Consider the following 24780-nt stretch of genomic DNA (forward strand, 5'->3'; position numbering starts at 1 on the left):
AACAAAACCATGTCTTTCATTCGCAGCAAACACAAAACATGCAGACTTCATCATTAAATCGTATTTTTTTGCAGTTTAAAGATTCGACATTGTATGTTGTAATCAAATAATGACAAGCATATAGGCTTACTTTAAAATGTAAAAAATCAGTATTTAATATATCCTACAACAAGACAAAAATTCAGCATTAAAGTAAACTTTATTGTTCTTCTAGGTTTAGCCTTGTCAGTGTCTGCAAAGGCATTAAGGTTTTCCAAAATCTTGTCTAATACCGGGTTAGTGTGTTAAATCTTTGCTTTGTGCCAACTGTGGCTTAACCAGGGCCAGACGGCAGATTATGGCCTTGCTTTGGTCAGCCGTTTTGGGCTGATGGTCGGTTGTGGTTGGGCTGTTTCTCCAGTGGTGGGAAGCAGGATTTACACGCATGTGATTTCGGTGATTATGGCTGAGGTTGTCTAGCCGAACAGGAAGACATTATGATTTTTAAGAATAAAATTAAACATTTAAGTAAGTTATTTATAAACACTTTACTCGCATTGTTTTGTTTGAAACTAGAAAACCATAGTGAACCATTTTCCAACTATGACAGAACACATTGATTATTTCTTTTCTTGCTTTTTTTCACCCTTCATTTTGGTTAATTTTCACTGTCAAATTTACTTTTTTTTTTTAATTACAAAGCATTGTAAGTATAAATGTTAGATTTAAAATATCCTTAAATTAGTTGTATATAAATATTTTAAATGAATTATTTTTTATCATTTTAATTTGATCCATATTGCAAAGATTTACAATATTGAATTTGTTTTTAATTTAATTCATCTTTATTTCTATAGTGCTTTTACAATGTAGATTGTGTCAAAGCAGCTTAACATAATTGCTTAAATTAAAACTGTGTCAGTCCAGTTTTCAGAGGTGAAGTTCAGTTTAGTTGAGGTCAGTGTGGTTTAATTTGCACTGCTGAAAGTCCAAACACCGAAGAGCAAATCCATCGATGGGCAGCTCCACAAGTCCCAAAACCAAGCAAGCCAGTGGCAAGAAACAAAACTTCACCAACTGTCGAAAGTGAAGGAAAAATAAAATGTGAGAAAAAAAAAAATTCCCCCTAAATTTTTGACTAGAGATGAGGACGGAACTGAGAGAGCATTAAGGGTTAGACAGTGTTTTAGGTTTTTGCGTATGGGGTTTTTGGCGCCAATAAGCAAGACGTTTTTAGTCATTGTGTTTTTATATCAGTTATAAAATCTGTTTATTTCATGAATTTGTATGAGTTATCAGGTTGAGACGAGATATAAAGTTGTGTATCATCAGCATAACAGTGGAATCTAACTCTATGCTAACTCTATATCGCCTAGCAGTAGCATATATAGTTTGTAAAGTAAGGGACCTTGCTAAGCCTTGTGGTACCCCACAGTGTACTTTTGATCGTTATGCCTCTTCCTTAACTGATACAAATTGATAATGTTCAGATAGATAACAATATGTATTACAATGTACTGCATCATATATTGCAGGTGATATTGCAATTTTTAGAATTACATTTTAGAAAAATTTTGTCATAACAGTGTAAGAACAAGGCTTAAATTATTACTTGAAAACCAGGGAAGCAAAAATAACAAACACTCCATGCCTATAATATACATTTCAGGTTTTTAAAGCACAAATGAACAGTCAGTATTAGTGTTGGGCAATTTCAACCAATTTGGCATCATATGATATGTGAAATATCGTCATAGGTGGCAGTGAACTAATTATTTCTGAATAATTTATTAAATTATAAGAAATTAATATTTGTAGCCTACCTGACCCGCATGGTCTTTGTTTTACCCAAAATTAAGTCAGAAATAAATAAAGATAAGTTACACACAAATTACCACCGGTCAATCACTTTTTCAGTAGGATTCTGGCATGAATAGGCAGCTTGATCTGTGTCGTTAGAATGGCTCAACAAACTTGGTTGGTAAAAAAAAAAAAAAAAAGTGCACAACCAACATTATCTGAGGTTTTCGCTAAAATTACTCTGCACAAGAGTGAAAGTGAAAGATTAAAGCAGTATACTGACTAGAGCTGTGAACCTACACTAGTCACACAGTTTGGTTACGGTTATCATGCCATCGATTCGGTTCAATTTGATATTTCGGTGCATTGACGGTGCTTTTCATACACAGTTTTATATTTTTTTCACAGCAGCAGTTCTTGTATTAAAATTTATGAATATATTAATATTTATATACTATTTGTAATACAATTGTCATTTAATACACACAGTCAGAAATATAAACTGTACCTTTAAACAACACGATTATTTAGCAAATAATATAAGCAAATATAAATATCCAGCTCACTTTCTGATCCTTGTCTAGTTCTCTTATGGCGGCAAATCAATGCCAATATTAATCAAGCGCAGCAGTGATGTTTGCGCGCGAGGAGAAGTGAACCGTGAGCAGATTACAGATCTACACGCGAGAAAACTACAGCTCGCGAGCGCACAGGGGATCTTCACGCGCGTGCTCAACTGATCCAGCGCGAGAAAACAAGTCCCGCGCATGCACATCATCATCTGTGCGCACGATGTAAGCTCTCGCGAGCGAGGTCATGCCTACAGCGCGCGCGTAAGATCAGTTCTCTCCGCTCGCTCGCTGGTTCTTCTCTCTGCTTGCGCGAAACATTTGGGATTTTTGTCATTCCTAGGGCGGGACTTGGTTTACTTGTTATCTCTAACGCTATTGGGTACTCTACCTTTCAGGAAGTTAGCCGGGATTGGACGCAGGTAAGCTAGTTTCCCCGTTAAATAAAAATATATAGGATATCTTATGTCACAGTGTGAAACTAATAGACTTACTTTCTCAGTAATAATAGGTGGAGACTTACTTTCAATAATGAGATATTTCTTGTAATAATTAATCTCATAATAATGCCTATTCTTACCATCATGACCAAGTCATATAATGACATATCAAAATAATGAGATATATTCTTGTAACAAACTTTATTACTTGGGAGAGAAAGAGAGAGTTATACCATGTGGCAAAAGATCTCTCCATTAAACAGAAATTGGGGGAAAAATATACATGGGCTAATAATTCAGGACGAATAATTCAGACTTTAAATGTGTGTTTTGAACCATTTGATGAAGTTTAGCACCTACATTTAAACTGAACTCAAGCCAAAAGTGTTAATTTATAAAAATCTTTTTTTTTTTCTTAGACTCATTGTCCTTGACTCATTTTCCATGAAGAACAAGTCAGAATAAATTGGAAGGACAATAGTATACAAAATAGGCTATACATGCATGCAGTGCAAAAAGTACAAAGGTTTCTAGTAAACATATTGCCATTAGTCTGTTATTCCACTATACAGTTAAAGTCAGAATTATTAGCCCGCCTGAATAATTAGCCCCCTGTTTATTTTTATCCTAATTTTTTATTTAACAGAGAGATTTTTTTCAACACATTTCTAAACATTATAGTTTTAATAACTCATTTCTAATAGCTGATTTATTTAATCTTTGCCATGATGACAGTAAATAATATTTGACTAGATATTCTTCAAGACACTTCTATACGGCTTAAAGTGACATTTAAAGGCTTCATTAGGTTAACTAGGCAAGTTATTGTATAACAATAGTTTGTTCTGTAGACTTTTCGAAAAAAATAAATAGGTTAAAGAGGCTAATAATATGGACCTTAAAAATGGGTTTTAAAAAAATTAAAAAACTGCTTTTATTCTAGCCGAAATAAAACAAGAAAAAAGTGGGCAAATAATTCTGACTTCAACTGCATATGTGACCTTTAAGATGTGGGCATGTTGTGTAAAAAACGGTATTTGTATGCCTCTGAAGTGGAATAATGTAATGAATACATGCAGTGAGTAAAGCCAAACGAAGATTGTAGAAATTAAATTGTTGCTCAATAGGTGGCGATAAACACCCATCTGAATGTCTGTCACTGTATTCTGTTTGATTGGGCTAATCATTTTTGATTGAAGTCTTTATATGCAGGTTATTCAATCATTAACTAAAAATAAGATTGATTGAAAAGCAAATAAACAATATAAGACAATATTTCCTAGAAAGATTATCCCTAAGTGTCATAATGAGCTCTGCTGTTGGGGTTAATAATAAAGTAAAATACAACAAACCAGACAAGTGCTGCACGGGACAAATCAAATGGGTTCAGAAAGTCATGTTATAAGAATGCAAGTCATTATTTTAGAAGATTAATTATTATTATTTGTTTCTTGAGATTGAATTCTCATAAAGTTCTCATAAAGTTTCTTATGATTATGACTTGCAAATTGTATATATAATTAATGGCGTGATCTTTTAACCTGCGTCCAATCCTGGCTAACTTCCGGAAAGGTAGAGTAGCCAATAGGGTTAGAGATAACAAGTAAACAAGTCCCGCCCTAGGACTGACAAAAATCCCAAATGTTTCGCTCAAGCAGAGAAAAGAACCAGCGAGCGAGCGGAGAGAACTAATCTTGCGCGCGCGCTGTAGGCAAGACCTCGCTCGCGAGAGCGTCCTTCGTGTGCACAGATGATGATGTGCGCGCGGGACTTGTTTTCTCGTGCTGGATCAGTTGAGCGCACGCGTGAAGATCCACCCTCAACACCCTCAACAAAAACGGTTGCGATTGGCTCTTGCGTGTTCTTCACAGATGAGTGATACTGATAAGCGGCAGATGGCAGCGGTGGTCACAGCTGATGCATGATAGACATGGTGGAAAAAAACTCTGCAGACACGCGCTCGTTTCTGTATCCAGAAGTAACGCTGTAAAACAGCCGTGAGAAGAAGAAAAGTCACTCCAGCAGGTCGTGTGTGTGTGTGTGTGTGTGTGTGTGTGTGTGTGTGTGTGTGTGTGTGTGTGTGTGTGTGTGTGTGTGTGTGTGTGTGTGTGTGTGTGTGTGTGTGTGTGTGTGTGTGTGTGTGTGTGTGTGGGAGAGAAATGGAGTACTTTCATTCTCTCGATCTCAGTGAAATAAGGGCAAAGACACACAGTGAAATCGTGCACAGTTTATGAGTTTTAAGTACATAAAGCGTTGTAAATACTCGCATTATATGAGGTAAATACTCGCGCATATGAGGTAAATTATGTCAGTAATATCCGGTTATGGTTATTACTAAACCGATACCGAATTGTCCGCGTCTGCATCGCGGTGCACAGAAGAAACGATTAATTTTGACACCCCTAATACTGACGCTGTAACACGTTACCCAATATATTCAAAAAATTAAAGAGTCGTTAGATAGAGACAAGATTAATTAAATATCACGTTTAACAACTATAGTGAGTCGTGATATTGCGGTGCATACTTGATAATCTGTAACTTGGTACCCTGATGGTGAAAAAAAAGGTGTCCCATTCTTTAGCCCATTTTTAACATAACATGAAACAGGACAGAATCATATAAATATTTGTTATTTAAAAGTTGATAATTTTAAATTCATAACCCTTCTTTGGTTGGCAGGGCTGCTCCTGTCAGTTTGATTCATTGCAGCATCTGTCCGGAGAAAGTTCCTCCCATTTGGCCAATGGCGTGACTCTTCCCCGGTGTCCTATAAATCAGGGTCACCGCTTCGGGAACGGTGTGATAAGCTCTGAAACCCGGCGCATTGGGAATATAGAGTGACTCCATCACCCCAGCGATGGCCTGGCACCTTCAGAGATGCTGATCTCCAGACTGCAGCGGGACAGATGGTGCCTGACGTCATTCTGACTTGAAGGTCCCTATTTTGCTGTGCTGGGACAGTCATCAAAACCTTCGCTTTTGTAATGTTTGGCAGTGTTCTAAGTGCCTGTTACAGATTATGTAGCGGAAATAAAGCAAATGAAAGATGGGAGAGTGCCTCTTGGCGCTGCTGGAAAAGAAGGCGTGTGTTTGGCAGCTCGTGATAATGACCTTAGTTCATCACTAGAGAGAGGAATGTGTGCTTTCTGTGGCAGATGCAGCGTGGCCAATTATCACCTGAGTGAGTTCATGGATGATGTGGTACTGTTGCACTATGGGAAAGGCAAGAATAAAATAAAATACAATAGGTAGACCAGTGTAAAATGATTTTTTCTTAACTTGGGTCTATGTTTTCTCACTAAAGTCCACTTTTTAGTCAGGGCATTTAGGATCAAGTTGTACAGACTTATAGTTGTTTTACAGACTTATAATATGCTGTTGTTCTTGGAGTTTTCATTCCAAAATGACCCCCGCACCATCTAGTGCCTGTTTCCCAAATTGCACTTGGAGTGTCGCCTCTTGGTGATTCTATGCTCTTTGCCGGAAACCCTGCCTCTGTTTTCATTTGATTGAAGAATGATAAATATGCGCTTTTTCCGCTCGAAGTTGACATTTATTTCAACTGTGCACACAGCGCACAATGTTAAAAGCGTAAGGCACGTAGGGCTTGCAGGGCACATAAGCAGCCGTTAGTAATCCATTTAAAAGATGCGTCTCTAAACGCAGAACCGCATTCACGGTGATTGGCCCCTATGCAGCCAAACTTTAAAAATATATAAAGTAATATTTTTTTAATCATTTAACTGATACTTTTAATTGGTTAAAAAAGCACCCTTTTGGTTAATGGTTAATCAATTATTTTAGCTTCCCTATATTACATAATGATTTTTAAAATATTTAGGCATTAAAAAAAAAACTTTGTAACTTTAATAATGATTTATCCGGTTGAGTTATGCTTGTTTTTATTATTCAATTGATGTACCTAAATACTTTTAGACTTGGAAAACTTTTATTGAAAAACTTATTAAAATAGATTAAAAAAATAAAATTAAAAAATAGATTGCTTAGATTTTATGGACAAGGACTTCCATAACATAATCATCCCGATCAATCAGCAATATAAATTCTTTCCAAAAAAACTTTTCAAGTCACCTGGTGAAATTGTTTTCAAATCACTATATTGCAGAGTAGAAATATATCGCAATGTTACATTTTTCCAATATCATGCAGCCCTATATATCTTTATAGCCCTATATATCTTTATGCCTAACTCTTTAAAACTGCTTGTTTTAAAGCTTGCTTTTTTTAAAGTACTAATTTAATACAATATTTGTCAAATTTCAAGCAGAATACACACACACACACACACACGCGTAAACACACACACACGTAAACAAACACACACGTACACACACACACGCACACACATAAACACACACACTCATAAACACACACATTTTTAAAATCCAAATATGAAAACATGGAAAACCATGTCACTGTTAGTCTGAAAATAAACATATGATTGATTTTCTATTATTACAAGTTTCTTTATTTTTATTGTTTATTTTTAAATAAATTTATGGTTGTTTTTAAGCTCTATCACATATTGCTGTTATTATTTATTTATGTGTTGTTTATTTATTTAAATAGTTTTTGTTGTGGTTGTTTGAAGTTTATTAGGGGAGGGAAGGATTGGGGTAGGATTTAAAATTGCAAATGTCACTTTTGTTCAATATTATCATAATACTATGATGTCAATAAAAAGAGTGGTTAACAAAAATAAAATACAAAAATATACTTTTTTTAAAGCTTTTATAGCAAAGCCCTAACTTTGTGTGTTTGTGTTGTTTGTGTCTGCATGCAAATCTTCTGGAATTTGTGAATGTGGTAGGGCTGGGCGATAATTCGATATTGATAATTATCACGATCCAAAATTTTTCGATAAAAAGATGACTGTTCGATAATTAATCGATAATATGTACGCATTATGCATAACGTTGCGCAATCATTTTGCAGCCTGCCCTTCCGACTGCCGCACGTCGTACAAGTTTACAGCCATACAGTGTTAGTTGCACTGAAAGGAGTAAGAAAGAAATAAGGTAAAAAAGGTCAGAGTCACAGACATTGTTGACAAGAAACGTCACTAAACTTCATGAGCTACTTAGTTTTTCGCTGTCCGACACAAAACAGAGCAACGTGCTTAGACAACTCGTGTCATCAAATGCAGGCAACACACACGACCTGTTTCACCATGTAAAAGGCCACCTTTATAAAGATGCTAAAAAATTACAGACCTAAACAAGTCTGCAGCTACCCAGCAGAGGCTCATGTCATCATTTTCGAAAGTCGTGCCTCCCCCCCCCAAAAAGACAGACGAAAGATATGACAGATGACACAATCTCAAACACATGTCAATGAACACTTGAAGCTTGCTGTAAACTACTGCCTGCATCATTTAAGGGTATTTGTTAAGACAATAATAAGATCTTTTCATGTCAAGCTTATGTTTCCTTTTTAATAATAAAATGTGTTTTGGAATCTGTAATACCACTATTGTCTCTCATCGACGGTAAAAGAACCAGCCTTTATATATTTAAAGGAAATAATCACAGAGGAGAAATCAGATGCTCAAGACAATCTTTAAAATAATGACATATTAAAAATGCAGCAAATATTTGATGGTCGTTTACAACAGCAACAGCTTTTTTTCACGGAGCGAAGCATCATCCACCCGCAGTTGTTTAAGGCGGACACAAACTAAATAAATATAAACATATTTCCTTGAAAATGTATCTTTTTGTGACAAATTTGGTTTGTATAATGTGTAACTTAATTTTGATGTACATTTTGTTGGTCAGTTATCTACAGCATATACAAGAGGAACGAATAACATCTGAGGTGAAGCGCTTTAACACAAGCCCGCTATATGCTTTAGCGCCAAAACAATCCTCAAACTATTTTCACGGTTTCATTTTAATTGATTAACTATGCGCGGTCTGAGCAACATGAACTGGACAGTCTTTTCGCACCACTGATAGATTTTTTGGGTTACCTCGGAAGAATAAACTTGGTTGGAGCTCAGAAGCTCGCTGTGTAAATGGAGAGGCTCCCCGGCTGGCTCCCCGCATGTTTTCGTTGTGATGCGCGATTTGTAAAATGAGAGTCTGCATAGACCTATTCGTGCTAGTCTGTCAGACACATTTGCAGTGCTCGAAATTGCGACCATTTTGGTCGCATATGCGCCCGAAAATGAATCTGCGACCTCATAATATATTTGGGCGCATTAGTGTGACTGCAGATAATGGTTGTAGTGCGAACTGTTTTGATTTTTTGTAAAAACGTGCTGAATCGCTCTTCTCTGCCGCTATATTGGTTCATCTTAGCTGTCAATCACTCAAGGTATTCCACTGTCAGATGACAGGGAAGGAGCTTTTATGACCACGGGAAATGCAAACGGCTGAAGAGTAAAAACTTAAAGCACACAGGTTTGCAAACCCCACCTAAAGTTGAGGCGCAGATGAGAGCGATCATGACATGTGGTGAATATTGATCCGCCAGCTGAGATCAATCGAGTACGTGCTTTTCGGAGAAGGTGCCCGAATCTCGATGCGTTGCATTCACTGCGTATTCAGCGCAAATGTCCGCTAAAAGTCTAATACTGTACATATCATCACCAAAGAAGCTCGCCTTTACTAAGTTTACACCTAAACTGCGTCTCATCATAACAAACAGCGGTATTACGCCGGTGGTAATCGCAAGAATCCTGCTCAACCTGCTTATAAATTGGGTCGGCTGACTCGCCTGCTTTCCACTAACACAGAAAAATGAAGATCAGCTCAGACTTACCCTTTAAATTGACACAAACGGAAACCAAAACTTTTAAAGAGTGATAGAAGTGAGACTTTACTTACTTTCTTTTGTCTATTCTTTTTTGAGGTGTATATTATTTTTTATTTATTTCAGCATTGAATTGAATTATTTATTATAATCTTTTGTTTGTTTTGTTGCAGAAATATTATTTATTAAATTGACATTCATATAAAACAGCACTACAAAATAAATATTTCTTACTGCAATGCTTCATTTTTGTTTGATGCAATCTATACCTTTATTTTTCATGAAGTAACAGACTTTTTATAGCAGATATTCATGCACGTTCAAGGCAGCATCATAATGACAAATGTAATTCATTGTTACTATTATTGTCATTTTCATCATCATTAATATTCTATAATTATTAGACATTCATTTTGGAATCATTGCACACAAATATCAAGTCATCACAACATTAGTTAGATAGTTGTTTCTGGTTTTTGTTAGTCCTATTGATGTTGTTTTAAAATACAATTAATCCCTTAAAAAACTATTTGCAGCGGTGCTCATTCATTTTTGGTGGGTGCTCCTAAATTTTTTCTGGTGCTCCTAATTTTTTTTGGTGCTCCTAAATATTTGAAGTTGGGAGCACCGGTGCTACCAAGTAAAAAAGTTAATTTCGAACCCTTAATTTGGTTAAAACACGCGCGGATATATCGGAGATATGCGCATAACAAGGTTTTATGCGACCCGCAATATGGGATGTCAAGAGGGTGACAGCATAAGTAAGGTAAACTGCACACACTTGATTATGTAATGCGTGGATGCGTCTCAGCGCAAAGCATTACTAAACCTTTACATGTCCATGCTTAATCAGTCATCGATAAGATCTATCGATTGAAGTGTTATCGACAATCAATAGATCAAGTAATCATTAGCATCCCTAAATAAAATACATTAAGTATATTTCACCCTAATTTCACCATACTCACCATTAAAAGGAGAGTTCATCCAAAACTGAAAATTCTGTGACCTTTAACTCACGTTGTTCCAAATCAGGTTTATTTTTTTTTTTCTGATGTTGAACAATAATATCCAATAACTTGTAGGTAATGTCTTTGGTTGTTGAAAACTTGAACAAGTAAATGCTGAATTAAGATTGTTCTTTTGATTATTATTTTATTATTTATATTGTCAGAGGGCTAAAACATTTCACTAAATGTGTAAAATCAGCTGCACAAAGCTGAAAATCTTATATAATTGATAGATATAAAGATTATACATTTATCGTGATAAATATCGATATCGACTGATATGGAAAAAATTATCGTGATCATTTTTTTTTGCCATATCGCCCAGCTCTAGAATGTGGTCAATCATGTTAATATGCATCACAGCTCGTCATGTGGTGTAAATGAACAGTTTTTTTAAAATATACAGTTCTTTTAAAGGCCTCTGTTTCAGTTTCAGATGAAGTGAGGTATTTTTGCAAATGAGAGCGAGCTTGTGGCAGGTGTGTAATTCTATTTCACACCGTCAGAAACACTGGCACAACATCTTGTCGATCCCCGCATGCTTATTTAACACCCAAACACTTGTGCAGTGAAGCCTGTCAGAATGCGTTTCAGCGTAATGAAAGTATCACACGAATGCTGACTTCGCTAGTCGTGTCTTTTTTTGGTGCGTCCCCTTTGTTTCTCTTTTAACACTGACTGATGGAGTTTGATGGGGTCTTAGACTGTTCAGGTCAGCTGTCTGAATTCTTTCAGAGACCCCCGTTTAGTGCCGTGTCTACTTAAATTAAAACTGATGAAGATTAATGTTGATAGAAGATGATGAAAAAATGCCACAGAGTTGTCATAACAGCACTTCACTGAGCGTAAGCCTCTTTTAACCCTTTACATGCTCTTTAAAAGCAGTGGAAAGAGATGCATGCCATTTATTTTTCAGCTTCAGAATTCACTAGAAGCAGAGGAAGAAAATTGAACCATTCTTTTAACTCAAGATGATGCAGGTTATTTATGTCTTATTTGACTCTCATAGACATATTATCAATTGAGAAGTTGATCCAAATGGTCAATAATCCAATAGCAACCTAAACTAATCAAACATATACTTTTGCAATGTCTTTGTTAATGTTATCAGATAATTATTATTTTTTAATCTAGAGAGTCATTAAAAGAATTATTCTTAAATGTGAATCATTTAAAAATAGTGGAATTTTTACATTTTGCTTCAAAAGTAAATCTTTTAAAACTGTTAATTTTTTTATATTTGTATTATTTATTGTTTTTTATTGTTATAAACCTTTTTTATTATAGCAAAGTGCTATTTTGTGTGGTAAATACAAAGATAAAACATAATATATAGATGAGTACTGTGTATGTATGTATACATGTAGAAAAACACAAACATATAATACACAAAACATGCTATACTTAAAGTTGAAGTCAGAATTATTAGCCTCCATTTTATTTTTTAAAATTTTTTAAAAGTATTTTCCAAATGATGTTTAACAGAGCACGGACATTTTCACAGTATGTCTGATAATGTTTTTTTTCTTCTGGAGAAAGTCTTATTTGTTTTATTTCAACTAGAATAAAAGTAGTTTTTAATTTTTAAAAAGCCATTTAAAGGACAAAATTATTAGCCCCTTTAAATTATATTTTTAACCTAATTAGTTAAGCCTTTAAATGTCACTTTAAGCTGTATAGAAGTGTCTTAAATACCTAGTCAAATATTATTTACCGTCATCATGGCAAAGATTAAATTAATCAGTTATTAAAGACGAGTTATTAAAACTATTATATTTAGAATTTTTTTGAAAAAATCTTCTCTTCGTAAAACAGAAATTGGGGAAAAATAATTAGGGGGGTTAATAATTTTGGGGATCTAATAATTATAGGGATAATATTAGGGCTGTGTGATATGCGGAAAATATCTAATTGCGTTTTTTTTTTATAAACAGATATTGCAATTTTAATTTAATTTGCGATTTAATTTTGTAGTCAAGCTAAAGCTCAATAATCTGTATTGTAGCTTCTTACTGCTAAAATGCAGTGTGTTAGTTAAAAAAAATTACTCAAAAATTTATTCAAATTGGTTTTTAAATATTCAGAAACTAAATACTCTTTTTTTCTTTAGAGCAAACAGTAAGGGCAAATAAAATGACCTTACCTTTCTGTCAAAAACTCAAAATTAAGAAGATAGTGTAGCTTATTATACAAACAAAAAAGTGGTACTGCAAAATAGCAAAAACATGTGTGAGGTGGAAGTTCTCCTATCCAGCATTTATATATGGTCAATGCATTAAAAGGCACCTTGTCTTTAGCGAGGTAGTGAGTTACGGTGTTCATTATCTTCTGGTGCCTTTGTGATGTTTTTCATATAGTTTAATAGCTGCAAACAACTCTGAAATTGTAGTTTGCTGTTGCTAGCTACTAGATTGAGTGTCACTGGCAATACTTTCAGTTGACTTTTTAGCTAGACGCTCCTAAAGCTCCTCATATAGCTGCCTGGGGGGCTTTTTAGGTGCTGGTTGTTGTATGTCCTCATGCTGTGGAAACAATTCTGCAACAGCTCTTACAAATGACCTGTTTTTGTTTGGTGTCTGTGACTTTGAAACTGAGATATTTTCAGTGGCGAAGTAGGTAGTGCTATCGCCTCACAGCAAGAAGGTCTCTGGTTCGAGCCGCAGGTTGGTCAGTTGGCGTTTCTGTAAGGAGTTTGCATGTTCTCCCTGCGTTCACGTGGGTTTCCTCCGGTTGCTCCGCTTTTTCCCACAGTCCAAAGACATGCGGTACAGGTGAATTGGGTAGGCTAAATTGTTCGAAGATTTTGAGTGTGAGCGGTTCCTTCTGCTGTGGCGACCCCAGATAAAAATAAAGGGACTAACCAAAAAGAAAATGAATGAATATTGTGTATATAATATGCAAATATTCTATATTATTTAAGTTAAACATACCAAATTTATTTTGTTTAAATTCAGCCCATATCAATTGTTCTCAATCACCTTAAAAAATTGTAAATATAATGAATGATTTTTTTCAGTGCAGTAGTTTTATTTATAAAAGTGTTGGTAAATTATACCTATTTTTGCAATGAAATAGCCATGCAAGAAAGCTGACATGGCAATTAACTCAATACCTATCTAACTACTCACTAGAAGCTGCAGCTGAAGAAATGTATTTAGAGGTCTCCCTCCAAGAAAACAGTCAGTCTCAGTTTGTCCAGAACTGAGTGCCTCACTTATAGATAAAGATAAAGATCAGTAAAATGAAATTAAGTGAAGGACAACTGAGATAAAGATAAATGGAGGCTCATGTTGGTTTCAGATTACAGGGAGCTACTTGATCAGTCTGTCAGATTTTATTGCGCGTCAGTCTAATGCAGCACTTTCTGCACGTAAAAGAGAAATGCATGCTTTTCTAAGCTAATATAAGAGACTTTTACTGTAAGAGCCGGGAAACTGACAGTTTATTAAATTGTACCATTAAAATTGGGGATTCATGGAAAGGAAATGCAACAGGCCTTAATTTAATATACTTGCCAAAGTACCAAGGTATTTCCATCTAATAGCATCATTTTGTGACGCGTGAAATTATTGGTTATAATGTTATGTAAAGATAATGTGAGGGATGTAATGCCATTGTGTCATGCAAATAAAGAGATTTATTCTAACTGCAGATTCACATTTATATGACGAGATTTACACAGTTCTGTAGTCTCAAATATACTTGTGTAATTGTATTTACCTCATTTGTTAACATGAGGCTGGCTTGTTGAACAATATTCAGTATTAGATGTTTTCTTAACTGTTATTTTTTCAAGTGATTTTAATTTTGAGAGGAAAATTCACTGCACATATTTATCTAAACATTTCTCTGGACAATATTGAATATCTTATATAATATTATGCACTCTTAACGTTTTTTTGTAAATTATACAGTATTTAACTGTAATATAAACAGATTTTTTTGCTGTAGGACAGTTATGCAGTATGTTACTGTACTTTAAAGTTGCATTGTGATTTTACAGTAAAGCTATATAAGTCCTGTTAATACATACAGTGCAGTATAAGTAGAGCTGTAAATTTAAATGCAATGTTTTTGCTGTAATTGATTAACTTTAAAATTCTGGCAAACTGCTGCCAATAAGTTACTGTAGATTCTACTGGAAGTCATTAACAGTGTGTGCAGGCAAGCACACAGTTCACATAACGACCACCTACTGTATGTTGCCAGTAATATGCATTTTTGAGTTTTACATGAAGCCCCTTTAAAGAGGAATAACTGTGCATTTTTCACAAGATGTAAAATTAGTCTCTAGTGTCACCTGAGATGTTTAGTTTCATCCCTAAATGCCTTACAGATTGTTTTTGTTTAAATGAGCTGAATGGTTGTTCACACTTGGTTATTCAGAGAAGGGTCAAGTTCTTATATTTTTGCTTTAAATAACTACAGTAGATATCAGAATAAGCGATAAGTCTGAAAGCAAAAACGGTGGTGTTCAGCTCTATATGAACTGGAGTCAGACACTGAGAATGATGGATGTTTCCTAATGTATTTATAATTTGTTTCTTAGCTGTTTTGGAAAACTCTGCTATCTCAGATCACAAATGCAGTTAAGTCGACAAAGCTTAAACAGTCAATAAAGTTTCATTATATTAGTAAATAAAGCTTTAATCACACTTAGTATGTTAAAATGATAGTTGAATCTCGAATATTCTGGCATCATTTACTCACCTTTTACTTGTTTCAAACTTTTAATGGTTTCTTTCATCTGTTAAATATTTTGAAGAATGCTGAAAACCTGTAACCAATGACTTCCATAGTATTTGTTTTTCTTGCTATGGAAGTCAGTTGTCACACGTAAATTTGTATTTATTTTTTATTTAAACACAATTATGTTTTGGGTGAACTATCGATTTAGCAATAAATGGATAGTTCACCCAAAACATAATTCTGTTTTAATGAACTCACTTTTTACTTGTTCAGAAGTGTTTTAAATTTTTTTCTGCTGCTGAAAATAAAAACTGATACTTTGAAAAAAAGTCAAAAACCTGTAACCATTGACTTCTCTATTATTTGTTTTTCCTACTATGGAAGTTAACGGTTACAGGTTTTCAGCATTCTTTAAAATATCTTGTTTTGAAAGAAGAAAGAAACTCAAACAGAACTCAGTAATTAGTAAATTGTACATTTGGTGAACTAACCCATTAAGATTACTTAACTGAATTAAGGCAACATGTTTCTAAGCAAACTTAGATAATTAAAATCACAGTGAAGCTATTTGAGCTTAGCAACATTCTAACATCAAACTCTATAATGCAGAAGAGCAATCATGCAATGTGTTTCATTAAAAGACAGCTGGTTGATGCTTAACTAGTCACTGGGATTAGTAATTAATAAAGTCATTCCTTCATGAATGCTGTTATAAATATGTGTTACTCCAGCAATTCTCATGTCTTTTCAGTGAAAAGCAGTTGCATAGTAGATCTCTGTTTCAAACAAAGCCACACTATGAAGTGAAAGCTGAATTAATATATATATTTTTTTCTTACTCTGTTGGACGCTAAGATCTAAAGTCTGGAGTGAAACTGCTTCCATATTTGACAATCAATTTTGGGTCACATTTCATCCACTGCTTAAATAATAAGTACAGTAGTATTCTTATTATTTTATTATTAGTAGTATTTTTAATTCTTATTAAAAAAGATTGTGTGGAAGGCTAATTTTTCTCAAAGATACTTGGAAAAAGATTATGAAAGGATAAAGAGATTTAAAAGGCTTTTCTGTGGTTACTAAAGCAGAGACAGATTCATGAAACAATATGGTATTAATGTGAATTTCCGTCTATTTTTATTTTTAAAAGAGGTTTATTAATAACTCTACAGTTTTCCCAGTCAGTTTGCTTTCTTAGTGGTTCACGGTCCAGTTCAGTCTACCTACAGTATGGCTCTTATTCGTGACACTCGACTAAATAAAACACATCCAGCCATCAGATCCGCATTTTCACTGCTTCCATATTGTGTGTTTGGAAAGTAAATATTATATAGTGTTTTTAATAAAAGCAGGATTAACATTTTTCCAATTTTGGGGCCCATGAATGGGGCTGGACAACCTATCATGTCTCGGCTAGTCTTTTGCTAGTTTTGTCTGGAGGTTTGAGGGTTTATAAGCAGCATAGATTTAAGGAAAGAGGAAGCGTAAATGATTGACCACATCTGAGCTTGGCTGGATATTGAGAGGAACTGTTCTGTTGATTTGCTGTTTCCCTTTTTAATTGGCCATTAACTGAAATGCCAGCAGCGGCAGCTCATGCACACTCTCACAATCATAACTTGGAAGTAAAAAGAGGTTGGCATTGGTTAGAATTTAGCACTAAAGAAAGCATGCGAACATGTATGAGCAATATCACACTAGTAGTAGTGCGATATGGCTATATATCAGCACTGGTGGAAGGCGTGCATTGTTATTGTCCCACCAGTGATGATATACAGCAATATCACCCTGCTACGAGTGTGATATTGTATTTATACAACAGTTCGACAGCACAATCATGTATATAAAAAAGAAAATCAAATACAGAGAGTCTAAAAACCCTTTTGTATGAGGAACTACTTTCTTCCACCATTCATTCACATCTACAGCTGACTTCAGAACAGCAGAACCCGTTACTAATTCACCATCGTCTCTTTAGAGCTACTATTTGAATGATTCTCTAGCGCATTGTCTAAAGTGATGACAAAACAGGTGATTCTGCTGACATTTTAAGATTATAAGACTGAACGTGACATGAAATGCCATCAGTCTACAGAGATATCTCCTTACAGTATTACAGTCTGTTAGAGTTTACAGAATTTCTCTGTTGAAATCGGGATATCATAATAATTAACCTCGAAAAGAGAAGCGCAATCACTACCAGATTGCTATTGTGTTTGTGAGTCCCATTCCACACTCAATGCACTACAATTATATGGTATGAATACAGCACTACAACATACAAAAGAGAGAGATCGGCTTTGAATATCACTCACCAGTATAATAATAATGATTTGATGAGCTGTAGTTAAAAATTACACTGTTTTCATTTTCTAAGGGCTTATTATGCGGTTCTGTCCCCATCTTGTGGATAGACAACGACAACCATCTTTGCACCACTCAGTATGACAGATGTATGTCTCTCGGAAATTATAAATATTTTAAAATAGGCACTATCCTTATAATTGAACTGCATAGTTGCAATCTAAACAACTACATTCTCGACTAAAAAAGCCTCAAAAGTACATTATGTCGTCCAACAGCAGCAATATTTGTCAAACTGTTGAGTGTCCTCTACTTGTTGCTGTATGTGGGAGGAGTAATACACAAAGGTGAAAGGTGAAAAGGCGGTACGAGTGCTGTTACTGGCAGAATATCAGCCAATCAGATTCAAGAATCAGACTGAACTGTTGTATAAATATTAGGGATGTAACGGTATCAGAATTTCACGGTTCGGTAATACCTCGGTATGAATGTCACGGTACGGTATTTGTTGAATCATTTACAGGAAAAAACAAAACTTATGAAAATACTCCAAAAAAGTACCAAAAGTGTCAATGACATACAAATTAGCCATCTATCTGTAAGCTTTGAAACAGAAACTTCAATTTTAATAACAAAAAAATATTAAACCATGTAAAAAAATAAAGTTTCAATTTAGTATTGTTGAAAACTCATCACATTCAACATTTAATCACTCACTCACTTAGAGATGGGTTTAAAGGAAAATTATCATATAAATATAATCTGGTAAAAGCTGGTATCTCTGGGTATTTACAATGTCCCCTGCAACAGAAAAAAACCCTCTCATTTGGTACTGAGGTTTCTGGGACAGAGAGATATGACTTGGCCCAGGTTGACAGCAGTGGGTAACGTTGTGCATTGTCTTTCCCCCACTTGAGAGGACAAACCATGAGTGAGATAGAGATCTCATGTCTGCATCAATCTGAACAGTGTGCTGACAACACCGCTATTCAGTACGCGCGCGGCGACAACACCCGCTTTAGAGTTTTCCAGCTCTTTTTTATCCCCGCTTCTAGCAGCACACTCCATTTCCGCATTACTGGATCTGTAGCGACAACAGACCGCAAGGGATGATGGTCAAGCATGGGCTGATGGGAATTGTAGTTTCCGGTACCTCCCGTTCGCTTCATTCGCCTGAGCAAATTTTCTCAGAAGACCTATAGTTTTACCGAGTCATGCAACTACGGTAATATCGAAAAAAATTTATATTGCGGTATGACGGTATTTACAATACCGTTACATCCCTAATAAATATGCATATATGCTTACACAAGATCCACTATAGTGTTCTTTGATGTCCTGTGGATATTTGGACAAAAACATCCAGAGTCAAAAACAGGCTACAGCCTAGGACTTTTAGAAGCTGCCGTTCACATATTGCCGTTCACAAAAAAAACAAAACAAAACACATTTAATACATCTTATGTGGCCATAAAAAACATTTTTGTTAATATTGTTTGTTCGGTTTATTTCTATTTGTTTGTTAATTTTTTGTAACGATTTACAGATTGCAATATGGTTGCCAGATTTAAATTTAAAAAATACTAAATGATGATATTTTTCTGAAAAATATAAAAATGCAAAGGTAAGTTCTGTAAGACTTATGTCTAGGGGTAGAAAAAATATTATTAGGTCAGAATTAAAAACAACAGAAATCTTTGCTTGCCAATAGCATAGATATACAGATGTGTATGTGTGTGTTTGTGTTGCATCCTGCGGTGCTCCTGGGGAATTTCTCTTTCGTGGATGTGAACTAGTCCAGCTGTGTGAATCTGCCTCCCGACTTCCGCGGTTCCTGCCGTGCTGAGATTGTTTAAGAGTATTTTTAGGAGTTTGCTTTTGAATAATGAATCACCTGCAGACTAAAGCCAGCAGGGTCTGCCTCCTCCATACACGCACACACAATGTGCACTTTTAGTTGAGGTGTGTGTGATAGAGAGAGAGAGAGATTTATTTATTCAAGTGTGACAGAAAGGTAATTAAGGTTCTTTGATAAATGTATGTGGTACACTACTTTTTAAAGGGGTGTTTAATCTTATATTTTTAAAGGGTTGTTTGTGTTTAAGGGGTGCTATGTAATGTATATAAACGGTATAAGCTTCATTTATGGTTAAAAAACCTCAATATTTTTCACACATTCTATTTTTATTCTACTCCATTGTCTTTGTTCTTCTAAAAATGGTCTGTTGACTCTCTGGTTGTGTAAAGCCCCTCTGTCAGAAATGCATAATTGGCTCTGATTTGTCAGATGCCCCAGTGTCTTATTATTGGCTCACTGCCCAGTGTATTTTGAAGGAAATGTCACACTCAGGGGTGAAGTTTATGTAAATTCAGAGTTGATGATGTCACAAAGCCGGATATAAGGTCATTGTAATCCAAGGGTAGGGAACGTTGTTCCTGGTGGGCTCTAACCCTGAAAAATTATACCTACCTGAATCTTGAAGATTTCGATTAGCTTGTTCAAGTGTATTTGATTAGGGTTGTAGGTAAACTCTGCAGGAACACCGGCCCTCCAAGATCAACGTTCCCCACCCTTGTAGTCCCTACTAGTAATTTGTCATAGACCTGCACAGAAAACCTCTCTCTTAGCTTAAAACTTTGAGTTTGACAATTTTGCAGATGTTGTTTGTGCTCAAACAGAAACATTATACACTAAATTTAACAGTGAAACCATAATCAAGGACCCTTTATTATTAATTAGTGTCACTACTTCTCTAAACACTTTGAGAATCATGTTGTATCTCTCTTAGGTTTCTGCCGGTATCAATTTTCTTGTTGCGATTAATTGTTGAAGCGATACACTGTGACCATATTGTAACAATATTGACCGAAGCTTCAAATTAAATGTACTTTACTGAGTAAAATAACCAAAAAATACTTGGTGTATTGCTTTAATGTTTGTTTAGTATGTATTGTAGTTCTCCTTATAGTAAACGTTAGTTAATTCGTTAAAATCAAATCAGTGATTACTTTATTAATTACATTTAATGAATTATGCCTTTTTTTCATTAATGGGCATTTACTAAGACATTGACATCACCTTCGATTCATTATTGCCTATTTATTAACTTTTTTTCCTTTAAGTGCCTTAGACTTTGATTATTATTATTATTTTTGTTAACAGTGAATAACTAAAACTTTTAAAGTGCCTTAGACTTCTGTTGTTTATCTTCATGAATCTCTTATCCAAAGAGCACTGACACATTAATTACCCCTGGAGCACTTTTAGTTTGAGTCTGGAGTTAATTATTAGCTGTATTTTGAAGTAACCATGATATTAATATTGTGCACATTTATTATCATTATATAATGAATTTCTGAATATCTGCATTTGTATCTCATATGTATATATCTCTCCTTCTTTTTCTCTCTGTGTGTGTGTTTAGGCCCTGGATGTGGACCGCAGTGTCCTTTACAAGATGAAGAAGTCAGTTAAGGCTATTTACGCCTCGGGTCTGGGTAAGTGATCATTCATCATCTCAGCGCCTCTCATGATGTGGCTGTCTGTCGTCTGATTAGATTACAGTCAGGAAATCTCTGCAGCACATCTGCACATTCATCTGACACTAGGAATGTGCTCCGCTTTATCTAAAGGTGACACTTTTGATACATGATATGATGATCGTGCTGAAAAGTTTGGAAGAGGTGGTGGTGGTGTGTTTGGTTTTGATTTTCAGAGATGTTCGGTGTCTCTCTGGGTTTTTACAGTGCTGAATCAATCAGGATTTTACACTTGGTTGTATAGTCCTAGAGAATGTGACTGCTTTTCTGTTGGTTATCTCAATAAATCTGAATTTGTTCATAGTTATTATGGTTGTTGGTGTTGTTTAGCTGCTTTATATGTATTTAATAATACAAACAGTGAAAAGTTTTGAAAGTAGTGCATTACAATATTGAGTTACTCCTCAAAAAAGTAACTGCTTAATAATTTAGTAACCTAATAATTGCCTTACTTAATTACTTTTTATGGAAAGTAATGTGTTATATTACTTTTGAGTGTTTTTGCGTTACTTTTCCTTACCTGGCTGAGGTTTGATCTCTTTCAGAACTTGCACATGTGTTTTTTTTTAGCTTTTATATAGAGAAGCTCTGCATTTAACAACCACCTATAAAACCTACACCTTCATGCTTTATACATAGATTAATGTGTTTGCTGCTTTTGTATGTTTTGTGTTATTAGTTAAGTAAATTCAATGTCCATCGAGATAAAGATTGCAATAAATTCTAAGAGTACTAACATGAATTAATTTAAGGCAAAAACAGATTTTAAACTTTTCAAATGTTTAATAACAAAATGAACAGTAAGACAATAAAAATGAATCGTTAAGTTTTATACACTGAATAAATTGCTTCACGTGGCCTTAATAAATGTGTAAGTCATTTCCCAAAGGAGAAACAAATCTCCCCATTCAAACGGGGCTTCAGCGTCAATGCTTGATATAGGGTGTGTCTAAAGTTGGGACTAACGCAATTTTAGCAGCATCAGCCAGTGAAATTAGTCAGCAATCGGCCACTGTCTGAGCTGGTGTATTTGCATACAGCGATCTGATTGGCTGATGCTTCCGTCGGCGCTTGAAAAGTTGAGAAAGTTTTAACTTCTGCAGCGAGCAACGGCACTGAAGTGGTGCAGACGGATCCGCAATGCAGTTCGGCAACACCTGACGTCACCTATTCAAAGTGAATAGGAAGCGTTGAAGCTGACACCCCGTGTGAATGGGGCGTGATAATGAAGGATGTGTCACATAGCTTCTCAATGAACTATGGCTCTGTGCTGTAAATGCTAGTATATCTCAAAACACTTGAAAATACCACATATATTATTATGTTTTTACTCCGAACTCATAAATTCAGTTGAGAGTTTGAAGTAAATCTTTCTGTTTAATAATTCCAAAGTCATGTGATTATGAATCATTTTGAATCAATGAATCAATTTCAGGAAGTGATTAGTTCATGGCGATGTGGTGGCACTTTAGGTAGTGCTGTCGCCTCACAGCAAGAAGGTTGCTGGTTCGAGCCTTGGCTGGGTTAGTTGCCATTTCTGTGTGGAGCTTGCATGTTCTCCCCATGTTTGCGTGGGTTTCCTCCGGGTGCTCCGGTTTCCCCCACAAGTCAAAAGACATGCGGTACAGGTTATTTGGGTAAGATCAACTCCGTAGTGTATGTGTGTGAATGAGAGTGTATGGATGTTTCCCAGTGATGGGTTGCAGCTGGAAGGGCATCAGCTGTGTAAAACATATGCTGGATAAGTTGGCGGTTCATTCTGCTGTGGCGACCCCAGATTAATAAAGGGACTAAGCAAAAAAAAGAATGAATGAATCACATGACACTGTCAGTGTCACATGAACTTGAAGACTTGTCTTGTCAGAAGCGGTGAGGTAAGCTGAGTCAGTCATAGACAAAAAAGGCAGGTAAACAATGAATGACTATTTTCTCTTATAGCATTGTAGTTATAACTTGCTTGTAGTATGATCAACGGTTGGGCTAGTTGTAGATGTGTTTGGAGGCAATTTGTAACATTTTAAGTTTGGCAAATTGAACGAAATGAAAAAGACAGTATGCTATTTCACGCTGTCATTGATTTGCAGTTAAAATCAAATTCTATTAATAGAAAAGTTAGTAATAAACATTTATACAGAAGTATTTATGTGTATAAAACATCTGTTTTGTGAGAAGTGCTTCTCATATGATATTTTAGCGACCCGGACAGCTTTACTGTAGACATTTTCTTGAGCAAAAATGACGTCGACTGAAACTTTCTGTCATACACCATGCCCGCCAAAAGGGTACCCTTGGTAGTGGAAACGCAAAGCCTGATAAAGGTGACCCGTACTGACCCAAACCTTACTGTACTGTACTGTACCAGTCAGTGGAAACAAGCCATAAGAGAACCGTTAAAGTACCAAACTGATAAATGCTATTGATAAAAGTAGTAATACCGTAAAACCTTAATGATACCCATCCCTAATCCCAACAATGTGCTTTTCCCAAAATTGCAGCTTTGCTTAATCATGTTTGCGATTTCATTTTGAATAACCGTCCAGCTCTACCTAATATTGGCATAAATAAAAAAAAGAGTGCTTTGTGTCTCCACCTAGCCGTGTCTGGTTGGGAGACTGTATTTACATAATGCTGCTGACAGTCTGTTATGTTCACGCTGACCCAGCCTGAGCAGACCTGTGCTCTTCCTGGAATATAACAAGTGCTTCCGAGTGTTGCTCGACTGAATATCTCCAGTTCTGAAAGTGTGCTGAAGGGCTGTTGTGTGCCGCATTGGCCCGTACTGAGGTTGAGCAGCTCTCCATTGTGCCGCCTGTCTCTGCCTATGACAACACGCCTCATTCACACACTGTTTGTTTCGAGAGCGTAACGCCGCGCTCTGCTGACCGACACTTTTCCAGGAACACTGCTGGCTCTGTTCACGCGGGACAGCTGTCTCTCTCGCACCCCAGGGGACAGCTGTACCGGGGACGCACACCCGTCGTGTCTGTCCATCTGCTGGACGTGCTGATGGGATACCCAAAGCTGGGGTGCAAACGTTGCACTGCAAAGACTATAGAAATATGAAAATGGTCCACTTACTGGCTGTGAATGGGGAAAAGTGTAAATCTTATCATGACTGACATGGGCCAGTACAAGATTCTGATGGTGTGATAACCTTGGATAAAAATCTCACGGTTTCACAGTATCATCGTATTGTGGTTACTGCTCTAAAATATAGTCTTTTTAAAAGTCTGGGTAAAAAAACTAAAACTTTTTTTCACCTTTAAAAACAATGTATTTTATTTTTTGAAAGATTTATAATATTTTGGAACTGTAAACATGTCAGCCTGAATAATGAAAATGAATCATTGAATCATTCTGCTGTCTGCTTTTTTAAAATTCTTTGGATATTTTTCTGCTGAAAATACTTTCGTCCTAAAAAACTAAAACAAAAACGTATATAAAAAATCGTACACGTACCTTAAGAACAGTAGTACAGAAAATTTTGGCTGTTTTAAAACCTTAACGTTTCCAAACCGCGGTATACCTTGAAAATGGTTATCGTCCCATGTCTAATCATGACCACCCTAGTGAGAGAAGTTTCTCCTCCTAGTCGAAATAGCTAATGGTTAATCTTTGGAGATTGATCGATATTAGGGGGAAGAGTTCTGTACAGATCTGCTTGTTCCT

The 24780-nt window shown here is 35.7% G+C and overlaps 1 protein-coding gene across 8 annotated transcripts in view; it reads left to right on the forward strand.

The window, feature by feature from the left end:
• Positions 1–24780, forward strand: part of asap2a (ArfGAP with SH3 domain, ankyrin repeat and PH domain 2a) — a 139560-nt gene that overhangs the window by 39145 nt on the left and 75635 nt on the right. For all 8 annotated transcript variants that reach the window (XM_087289412.1, XM_087289414.1, XM_087289409.1 and 5 more), the window contains 1 exon segment: positions 20997–21069. In XM_087289412.1, the coding sequence (XP_087145538.1) occupies positions 20997–21069 (73 nt within the window).

Source organism: Danio rerio, chromosome 17 (genome assembly GCF_052040795.2).
Source record: "Danio rerio strain M-AB ecotype USA chromosome 17, GRCz13ab, whole genome shotgun sequence".
In the NCBI taxonomy this organism is placed as follows: Eukaryota; Metazoa; Chordata; class Actinopteri; order Cypriniformes; family Danionidae; genus Danio; species Danio rerio.